Below are 11,590 nucleotides of genomic sequence, written 5' to 3'. Positions count from 1 at the left end.
TGCCGGAGCTGGCACATCTAAAAATAGATGCATAATTATTTTTTAAAGTCTTAATAAAAAATGTTTTTCTAAACTTGGGCTATTGTCGTTTACTTACAATATTTGTTCATTTAAAATGTAATGACATTTTTTAATTATTATCGTAAAAAAAAAAAAAATCTGCCGACCAATCCGCAAACAGCCGCTAACAAGGTTGTGCTTTTGAGGCTCGCGCCTAATGAGGAAAAATGGAAACAAATGAGCCCAGCTCACACAAAGAAACTCAGTGAACATACAGTGGTAAAAATTCATGTGGAGTTTTCATATTTTTAACATATATATTGACGAAACAAATCGTTTGAATAAATGGCTCAATGACTCACTCATTAAGACGGTCACATGCCGCCACCTACTGGTGGTTTAGTTGCGTGTTTAAAAGTATCATATCTCATATTAAAAAAATATTTAAAACAATCTCATAACATTATTTAATGCAGTTGTAATTTTTCAGTGTAAATTATTTAATTTGATTGGTGCTAAGAGCTAATTATTATTATTATTATTATTATTAATTTATTGATCAAATTTAAGAATTTAAAGCATAAAACGATTAGGGGAAAATGCCCTTTATAAAGGTTAAAATATCATAAAAATGCAGATTTATATATGTCAAAGCTGACTGAACACTGAGTATAGTTTTATACATCAACCCAGTTTATTCTGTAAAGTTAGTGATATGCAAAATCAGGTTTATTTGCACATTAATCTGACAATAAATGTGGCACACCCAGTTTTTCGTATAAGCACACCCAGAGAGACTTTTTTCTGGCTACGCTAGTGAATGTTGGTAACCAGACAGTTGACGGCAGCCGTTGAAAAAAAATACTATGGAAGTCAATGGGTGCTGTCTACTGTCTGGTTACCAACAATCTTTAAAATATTTTTTGTGTGTTCAGCAGAAGAGAGAAGATTATATAGGTTTGGAACAACGAGGGTGAGTAAATTAAGGCAACATTTTCATTTTTGGGTGAATCCCTTTAATAACCGCATTTATGGTTCTCTTTATGCAATAGCTTGCATACAGTATTCGATCTGCTGTAGCCTATATCTGCGTTAACTCTCTAACGCCTGTAGCCATAGTGTGACAGTGACTAAGGTGCTTATTAAAGATGGCGTCTTTCACAAGGAAAGTCTTATTTAATCGACTCGACGTAATTACTGGGCGATCAGCGATTTTTAAAGTGTTTAAAAAAATAAAAGCTGAGTCGATCGTCGGCAGTATTTTGAACACGAACAGGCCAAGAAACAAATGAATCAGCTCAGGTAGGCCTAAAAGACCGCGAAATCTAAAATCGTCATTTGTAGGCTACGCCACATGAAAATAGCCAGTAGCCTACATCACAATGGCTTGAGTTAGATTAGGTTTGGTCATTAGAATACAGTTGTTATTCTGGTTAATAAAAGTTTGTGTGTGTGTTTGGCACTTAAAATAGCACTGACCTATTCTGGTGCTGTAGTTATTTCATCGTTTACCTAATCGATTTGTAAATTCACGACTGAACCGTTTGCATGCATCCTATGCCTACTTAAATTTATTTGAATTTATGGTTGCATATGTTCTTCGAATGAATGTTTAGTGAACTATTTTTATAAAGAAAGTGTAACATTAAACAGAAAATATTACAATTTATAGCAAATATTTATATAATTTATATAGCCTATAGCATTTTATTTATAGGCCTATAAAAATTCACTTACTAAAAATAAAAGCTGAAGAGTATTTAAGTGTAACCCTTAATAAAACCTTAATAACCCTTTGATAAATGATTACGTCTATGATCATTTATCCTCCATTTTGTCACCTGCTGCCAAGACTTTTATTGAGCTATAGAGAAAGATAACAATAATAAATTAGTTATAATAACGACTTTATAAATAACGATTTTAATCCGTCATCCGTTTTTACAAGTCATAATTCTACCACCCACTGACTTCTTCAATCTCCTTCAAATGGTTTGTATCCCCATGTTTTTGGGCATATACCAATGTACTCCATATGGTGGCAGTATAACATACTGAAAAGCATTTCAATTATAGGCCAACGCCATCGTGATTCCTGTATGGTGCCTCCAAAAAGTATTTAGACAATTAAGCAATTTAGCAACTCTTTTTGAATCGTTTTCCATTGCATCCATTGACTTTCTTAGAAGTAGCCTAAATTCCAATGTTAACTTGATTTGATATGTCATTGTATATAAATATGGTAGTAGTTATTTTATAGTTTTGAAATCATTTAGCTCAAATTATTTATTGTTGTCTTATAAATAATGTTATGTTTACATCTATTTTGGAATTTACTCACTGTACAGTACAAGATGTTTTCTGCAAATCATGATACTTTTTTACTTAGTTAGCCTATGAAGTTGCAAATTAAGCTAAAAAGTTGTTGCCTCTAAAGAGGTTGTTAATGCCTTCACACATCTAATTTTATGAATTTCTTGATGTACAGTTGGTGTATTCTTCCATACTCCTTAATTCTCTCTCTCTCTCTCTCTCTCTCTCTCTCTCTCTCTCTCTCTCTCTCTCTCTCTCTCTCTCTCTCTCTCTCTCAGTGGGTCACCAAAGGGAACTCTAGGGTTTGGTCAAATTGTACACACACCCTCACCAACACATGCTCATTAAAGATAATTGTCATTATTCACCTTTGCACTCACTCCAATTAGGGACGAAGCTGCTACATTTTTAATCACTGAAATTAGAGTGGGTCAGTGTGGACTCCAGCTTTTAAGTAGTTCTTAGATGCCAGGTAACACCAGTTCTTGGCGCTGACCTGGTCACTTCTATGGTTACAACCTTACGTCAATATTTTTAATTACTCCTGTGCGAGTGCTCCAGTGACACTTTGATTGTTAGTGATCATGTATGAAATATTCAACTGCTAATTAGTAACCTATAAATCAGCAAGTCATTACTTTTCAGTCCTCAACAGGTTGTGTATCGTATCATTGAAAGTGAATTAAATGAGGAATAATTATCTCGACAAATGTATTTGGATCTGTTCCAAAACTGTTTATTAAATACTTTTGATAATATGTATCACATAAAAAAGTACCACAGTATTATGATTAGTGTATTTTTAGTCATAGTGCCATATAATGACCATAATAAGGTTTTTTGGACTATGTACCATGGTATTCAGTTCCATGGTACTGCCACAATACTTAGCCTATTGTTATGGTTTTTCTAACAGAGGTGCATGAAAGTAAATTGCTGAATTATATTTAACTATATCAAAAAATATATTTTTTAATTAAAACGCATGCATTTATATTCTCTACATCTCAATGCAAAAAAAACAAAAACAAATTCAAGCAAAAAGATAAATTAGATTTTGTTTTCTAAACCTCCTCCCCCTCCTGTGAAATGGCATGGCTGGCCAAATAAAAGGTCATCAGGTACCAACTTTGGCCCATGGGCCCAAAATAAATTTGTTTTTGTTTTGTTTGTGTGTGTGTATGTTCTACTTTTTTTTTTTTAGCACGTTTTAGCATTTTTTATGTTGTTAACCAGTCAAAATCATTGTGCACTTAACGATTATTAAGGGTAATTGTATTTTTAACAAATTTAACCACATTTTAAGTTTATGCTATTTTCTTCAAATGCTGAGAGAGTGTAGCACAATCACAATTTCATTCATGCCTGCATTCACCACCATCAATTTGTGTGTGTGAGAGTGAGTGAGTGAGTGAGTGAGTGTGTGTGTGTGTGTGTGTGTGTGTGTGTGTGTGTGTGTGTGTGTGTGTGTGTGTGTCTGACAGTGTGACAGTGTGTGTGCAAGCTTGTGTAGTAACAGGCCTCTGTGCTTACATTATTTATGCTGGAATGAGACCCAAGCTTAAGTTACACCAAGGCAAGTAGAGCTGACAAATTAAGGTTCCTTCTACAGCGCTCCAACAGAACTAAAAACCTGATGCATATCCTCTCACTTACACAGACACACAGTCCTTGTCTGAGTCACTCATGGATGGCATATCATAGTTGATGACTTGCATGTGCTGGAATTATTTGTTTGTTCTTTTGCAGAGAAGTACAGGTAGGTGTGCCTCTCTAGTATCTTGATGATCAACATAAGAAGAGAAGAGGAGTGTGTAAGTGTGTGTAAGGTTATAGAAACATACAAACATACCTCAACAGAGGATCTCTATCTTAGAACGTCTGCTAGAAAGATACATTTTCTAGATCACGTCTGGTGCTGTGGCGTGTGGAACCATGTGAACAGAGATTTATATGCACTCTGTGTTGAATTCATCTATGACAGTACTGAGAAGAGACAATGAACTCACCTACAGGTAAGACTAATTTCTTGCTTTATCATCCTAAATACGGAGAATTTAGAAAAGATAATGAATTGTGTATGAAGATCGTATATTGATTGATGTTGGTTTTTTAAAGAAAAAAAATTATTGTAGTGTCATTTTTCAGTCTTTAAATGTAATTTGTACAAAGCAGTTGTTTTATATTGTTACTTTTGTTTGTGTGTTTGTTTTGTTTTTTTTCATGAAGATTCTGCTTAATCATATTTGTATTTGTCATTTGGCAGAAAGGCGGTAGACTAGCATGGTTTTAAAAGGATAAAATGCCAGCCAAAAAAGACTCAAAATCAGCAGCCAAGAAAGGAGGAAAACCTGAGCCAGAAAAAAGCAAACCAAAGGAAGAAGAAAAGAAAGGAAAAGATGACAAAAAAGGAGCAAAAGATGACAAGAAGGGTGGAAAAGATGACAAGAAGGCAGGAAAGGATGATAAGAAGAAAGGAAAAGAAGAACCACCCAAGGGAAAAGGGAAAGATGATGGTAAGAAGGGAAAGGATAAAGGCAAGGGAAAGAAAGAGGTTATTGAATCTGATGAGGGCTCAGATGCTGAGTTGATGGATGAAGATTTGAGCGAGGAGGATGAGGATGAAGAGTCAGATGGAGGCAAAAGAAAGCGTGGTGGTGGAAAAGATGCTAAAGGTAAAACTGCAAAAGGAAAGTCCAAATCAAGACAGCCTGATTCTGATGAAGATGAGGATGATGACGACGATGATGATGATGATGAAGATGAGGAGGAAAGTGAAGAGGAGGATAGGAAAGGAAAGAAGAAACCTAAAGATCATCATAAATCTAAAGCAGAGGACGATGCAAAGAAGAAGAAAGCAAAAAAGAAGGAAGTGCCTCCACCTGAGCCACCACCTGAAGAGAAAAAGAAAAGAGGACTCAAAAATACCTCAAAACTCTTTATGAGGTTCTCTGGATTTAAGAAGAGGAAGAGCTCAAAAAAGCGACTTAAAAGCACTTCCAAGCTGTTTCTTGGACTTGGCAAAAGGAAGAATCGTTTGCTTAAGAAAAAAAGGAGAAAATCTCTCTTGAGAAATGCTCCAAAGTTCATGATGCGTTTCAAAAACAGCAAAAAGAAGAAAAAAGAGAAGGAAAAAAAAGAGCCATCAGGGCCGAAGCCAACCTATATGCTTATTAAATTAGGTGGCAATTCTAACACAGCGGATAAGAAAACAGGATTTTTTAAAGGGCTTTTTGGGAAAAAGGAAGCAGGGGATGGGACTGGTTTTAAATCTAGGGGTCAATTATTAGGTAAGATTGCTGGGGCAACAAACTGGCTCACCAAGAGGTTCCTCTCAATTAAGGGGCGTCAGAGTGGAAGGGGTGATGCCTTTGGCCGGAAAAACAACAAAAAATATCAATATTCTGCTGACAGTCGCCAAGCTAGCATCCGAGCTCCTCAAGGGCATCACAATTATGGATATGAACATGACACTGGAGGATATGATTATAATAACCAGAGCAGGGTGGATAGGAGTGCATTTCACAGACAGTCAGTCCAGAGGCATTCTAAAAGGTATAGTGAACAGTATGCCCAAATGCAGGGACACGCTTCATTTCCACATCAATACACTCAATATGAGGAACCAAATAACTATTATGACATGGAATCACATGATCAAGGCTATTATGAGATGCAGGATGGATACTATGACCCTCACACAGCCATGCAGAATGACAGCGAATTTTATGATGATGGTATGAACTACAATGACCACTATGAAGTGCAGGATCAGATGGGCAATTATCCACAGGAAATGGGCTACTATAGTCAACAGCATCCACTGGATCCATATTTCGATGATGGCATTGAGTACTATGATGATAGTCAGTATCCAATGGGGAACAGTTATGATCAGTATGGGAATGAAATGGATCTGAATTCCCAGGCTCATTTTGGATATTATGATGACCTTCAGGGTTTCTATGGTGACCCATATGAAGTTGAAATATCAGGTGATCCATATATGGAAGTTTACGGGGATTATGGTGATCTTTATTTTCAGGATTATCAAGTTAACTACAGTGAATCAGATGTTGATCCATATCTGCAATCTTCCTACAATATGTATGATCCATATAGTTATCCAATGCAAGATATTATGGAAGGTGAAGAAGCTTATGGAATGTATGGTGAGAAGTATGGAGATTTTTCTATGGAGTCTATGCCCCTTCCCAGAGACATGGAGTTCAGAGTCCCAAGACCCCAGGTTAAGCTTTTTGGTAAGGAAAGGATTGATGTTGAGCTTCCTCCTTTGCCTCCACAATATGATTTTGAAGAAATGTCAGACATACAGTATGAAAATTATGCATATATACCTGGAGGCTCAATGAATGATGGTTTTTCACAGGCAATGCATCCGCAAGAAATGTTTCATCAGCAAGAAATGTTTCATCCACAAGAAATGTTTCATCCACAAGAAATGTTTCATCCGCAAGAAATGTTTCATCCGCAAGAAATGTTCCATCCGCAAGAAATGTTTCATCCCACAATGCCTCAAGTGCCCACACCAACAGCCATGTTAATTAAACAAGCAAATAATCCCCAGGGATTTGTCAACCAACATATGCCACATATGGCTCAAGTTGGTGGTTTTCCACCATCTCCCACACCAAGCAGGAGGTCAGTAGCAGGGATGGCCTCCCCTGTTTATAAGCCTATGTCACCCATGGTAACCATGGATCCCATGGCAAGTTTTGGAGAGCCGGTAATGGAAGCTAGACGTTCCCCTGTACCTATACGTAGACCGAGCCCCCATGCCTCCCCACAGCTATCCAGGCATCCTGTTGGTCCACTCCCTATGAGAAGAAGCCCATCCCCACAGCCCTCTGTGCGTGGCATTGGAGGCATGGGAGCACCTCCATCGCCAAGACTAGCCAGAGGTGTGCCCTCTCCAATAAGTCATGGTCAACACCCTCCATCACCAATTGGACGCAAAATGAGCCAACCTGTTTCTCCAGCACTTTCTAGACGTTTACCGCCTCAGGCTCCATTTAGAGAAGGACCACCCACTTCACCAACATTCCCTAGACGTTTACAGTCTCAGGCTCCACTCAGAGAAGGTCCACCTGCTTCACCAACAGTCCGTAGACATTTGCAGCCTCAGGCATCCTTTAGAGAGGCACCACCATCTCCGCAGCCAATGCCTGGCCGTATGCCCTCACGGGCTCCTTCTCTCTATACCAGTCCTCCAGCTTCCCCTCGTGCATCTATTCGGAGGAGAAGCCCACCGCACTCCCCTCGTGCCTCAATTAGGAGACCTAGTCCACCCTCTTCACCCTCACAAGTTCATCGTCCATTTGGTGCCAAGAAATTTCAAGCCTCTCCATCTCCACTTAGACGGATGAGTCCTCCTCCTTCCCCTCAGATGGGTATGCGAACCATGGGCAGTGTTCAGCCGAGGGATCTTCGTAGACCACAGTCACCATTAATGGCACAAAGAGCATCACCTACTCCTTCTCGGAGAAGTTTTACTGTGGAACCAGACTCCCAGCAACCACAAGTGCAAGGTAGATCCCCCTCTCCCACCCTCTCCCGCAGGTCGACTCGTCTAATGAAGGATTCTCCACCTTTTGTATCTCCTGGAGGTCGACTGCGAGGAAGGGGACGTCCAAACATCCCTATGGGAGCTGTGAAACCGTATCCTGGCCGAGGGGGTCATACTGGAACTCCAACACAAAATGTACGGCCATTTAGACCATCCATACGTAGTAACAGGTCCATGATGCCACAGGACTTTACAGCCTCCCCACAACTCTCAGGTCAACATACTAGGATGGGCATAAGGGAACAAAGTCGTTTCAATCCTCCAGGAACACCCAATGCAATGAGAAACCCACAGAGACCCATTGGTCGTGGCCGTCCACTAATGGCCAGACAGTCACTTAGGCGTGCACCTGGCATGATGCCCCCTTCACCACAGCTTTCTCAAAAACACATGCCCCCTCCATCTCCCCAGCCTTCCATTAGACATCTCTCCAGACCAGCCTCTCCTCATCCATCTATCATACATGGTTCCCCATTACCAACGCGGTCCACTTCCCCTAGGGCTCTGCCTACTTCTGTTCTTTCTGGTCCTCCAATGTATGATGCTTCATTTGCATCTCCTTTACCTTTTGTTGCAGAGCCGATCCCTGTAGAATATGATCAGGTTAGAGGTGTACCTCATTCACCAATGCTTACAGGTGCCCTCCAAAATCAAAGGGTCCATAATGCAACCTATACTTCACCATTCCAACAGCCTATGTCACCTTATGCTCCTGAGATCATTAATGTTCCACAGTTTCCGGGTCAACCACCTTCACCAGTTTCCTCCCTTGCCCTGCAAAACCCTAACCTAAGCCATGCTGATCATTTCTCCCAATTACAACCAGTACAATCACCATATACTCCTGAAATGGTTGTACTGGATCAACATAGATCAGAGATGGCATCTCCTCTTCTGTCGAATGCCTTACAAAATACTCATCTCAGAGAAGCTTCTTACATGTCGCCCTTGCAAAGACCAGTACAATCACCATATACTCCTGAAATGGTTGTACTGGATCAACATAGATCAGAGATGGCATCTCCTCTTCTGTCGAATGCCTTACAAAATACTCATCTCAGAGAAGCTTCTTACATGTCGCCCTTGCAAAGACCAATACAATCACCATATACTCCTGAAATGGTTGTACTGGATCAACATAGATCAGAGATGGCATCTCCTATTCTGTCGAATGCTTTACAAAATACTCATCTCAGAAAAGCTTCTTACATGTCGCCCTTGCAAAGACCAGGTTCACCTTATGCTCCTGAAGTGGCTCAGTTTGGTGAGATCCCTGAACAACCGTCTTTTTCTTCCCCATATGTTCCTCAAATGGAAGCATTTGAACAATTTCCAGGTCAGCCAGCATCACCTTTGCTGTCCAGTGCAATTCACAATCCACAACTTCACAATGCATCATACAGATCATCCTTTCAGATGCCACATTCACCCTATACTCAGGTAGAGACAGGCTATGATTACATTGAAGAGCCAGGTGCTGCCCCCCTTCTCTCTAATGCTCTTCAAAATACAAATGTCCGCAATGCTTCTTACCGAACACATTTACGTCGCAGGGGATCCCGTGTGCCCCCTGGCTATGGTCCAAGAGGATCTCCAGTTCTTTCAACAGCTTTGCAGAACCAAAATGTTCGTCAAGCATCATACAGAGCACCTGTTCAGGGAATGGTCTCCCCTTATGCACCTGTGCCAGGGCATAGGCAGGACCCTAGGAAATCTCCTTTTCTGTCTGATGCATTGCACAACCCCCAACTTCGAGGTGCCACTTACCAATTGCCTGATGGGACATTAGTATATGGTACTAATCCTGCTGGATCCGTAATAGGCATGGACCCACGACAGCAACAGTCTTTCTCACCTAACCTCTCAAATGCTTTGCAGAACCGAAACATAAGAAATGCCTCTTATAGACTTCCAGATGGAACAATAATGTACCCAGAATCTCATTTACAGCAACCGTCTTCTCCAAACTTGTCTAATGCCTTGCAGAATCCAAATCTAAAGAATGCAACTTATAGACTTCCAGATGGAACTCTTGTAACTGCAGGACAACAACGACAAACCTCACCAAACCTGTCACATGCACTTCAGAATCAGAACATTAGGAAGGCATCATATAGACTGCCAGATGGGACAATAATAATGACTGATCAGCCAGTGGAACCAACATCTCCAAATCTAGCCAATGCTCTCCAAAACCGAAACATTAGAAATGCAACTTACAGATTGCCGGATGGCACATTAATAACAACAGACTATGGACAATCCAAACCTACTTCCCCAAATTTATCAGCGGCACTTCAGAACCAACAAATGAAAAATGCCAGCTATCGTTTACCTGATGGGTCAATTATAAGTGGACCAGGTTATGAAGTTAAGTCTCCAAATTTGGCAAGCGCACTTCGGAATCAGGATGTTCGTAATGCTACCTACAGGTTACCTGATGGCTCCATAATAAGTGCTGATGCAAGTTATAAAACTACATCCCCAACTTTGTTCTCTGCCCTGAGAAATGATGATCTGAGGAATGTCTCCTATAGGCTTCCAGATGGATCTGTTATTTCACAAGCTTTATTTAAACCAAGTAGCCCAAACATTTCAAATGCCTTGCAGAATGAAAACATTCGCATGGCCAAATACCAGCTATCAGATGGATCTGTTATTTCTGCAGATCCTCGAAGACATAAAACCAGTCCAGATCTATCAAAGGCACTTCTAAATCAAAACCTTCGCAATGCTAAATACAGATTACCTGATGGATCCTACCTCGCTCAAGGATTTGCTGTCCCCACTTCACCACATTTAATGGATGCTCTAAAGAATCCTAACCTGAAGAAAGCCTCTTACCAACTACCTTCTGGGATCTCCAACTATATGACATCCTCTGGGCAGGTGATTATTGGGCCAGATGGTCGTTATGCTGTGGTTCCACCACAGCGGAAAGGTCCAGGTGGGCCAGAAGAGCACTGGGCTCAAAATGCCAGAGAGGGGGAAACGGCAGAGGACCTGTGGGCTGCAGAAAAAGTATTGCCTCATGATACAGTACAGAACCTCATCAAATGGTCTATGTATCGTGATGAGAAAATGGAATTCCTTACCCCTCCACCTGGTGGACTTAGGCCAGGGGAAACAGAGCTGCAGTGGGTACCAGATCGTGAAGGGGAGCCAAAAGGACAGTGGTATGACAAGGTAAATCCCTTTAGACATAATACCATCCTTAATTTGGTCTTAAACTTATTTATTTAACTAATGGTAACAGAAGTTACCAAATGCATTGTATTTTTTCTGCCCCAGAGACACTAACTCTATATCATGCTTTCATTTTTTTCTCTTCTCTTGGTCAAATTCTGCTGTTGTAAATATTCATTTGGAAGCAGATAAATATAGGATAACATTGAGAGATGTCTCTCTTCACTGGAATGCAACAGTGAATTCATGATTATGTTTGTGGATCATATTTATACTATTCACTAAAACTTCTATATCTGAATGTTTATATTAAGAAGGAATTATAAATAAGCAGACTGTTAAATTTGACTAGTAATGTTGTCAAGTTGACAGAAATGAAGTTGTCAGATCTAACAAGTCTATTAGGCTTTGAGCCTTAACAAAAGGTCCAGCCAAGCTCACCTATCTTCATCAGGTTTAAGCTGCAGTCCGCAGCTACATTGTATGTCAGATGAGATTTACAAG

The 11,590-nt window shown here is 40.1% G+C and overlaps 1 protein-coding gene across 1 annotated transcript in view; it reads left to right on the top strand.

The window, feature by feature from the left end:
- Window positions 1-3,986: 3,986 nt before the first annotated feature.
- myo15ab (myosin XVAb) overlaps window positions 3,987-11,590 on the top strand; it is a 48,497-nt gene continuing 40,893 nt past the window's right edge. The window contains exons 1-2 of the mRNA XM_079855858.1: window positions 3,987-4,328; window positions 4,580-11,086. Of these exons, the coding sequence (XP_079711984.1) occupies window positions 4,616-11,086 (6,471 nt within the window). The 5' untranslated portion in view covers window positions 3,987-4,328; window positions 4,580-4,615. The remainder of the gene's footprint in view (window positions 4,329-4,579; window positions 11,087-11,590) is intronic.

This window comes from Squalius cephalus, assembly GCF_949319135.1.
Source record: "Squalius cephalus genome assembly, chromosome: 2".
Taxonomy (NCBI): Eukaryota; Metazoa; Chordata; class Actinopteri; order Cypriniformes; family Leuciscidae; genus Squalius; species Squalius cephalus.
This window is presented reverse-complemented; position numbering and strand designations above follow the sequence as displayed.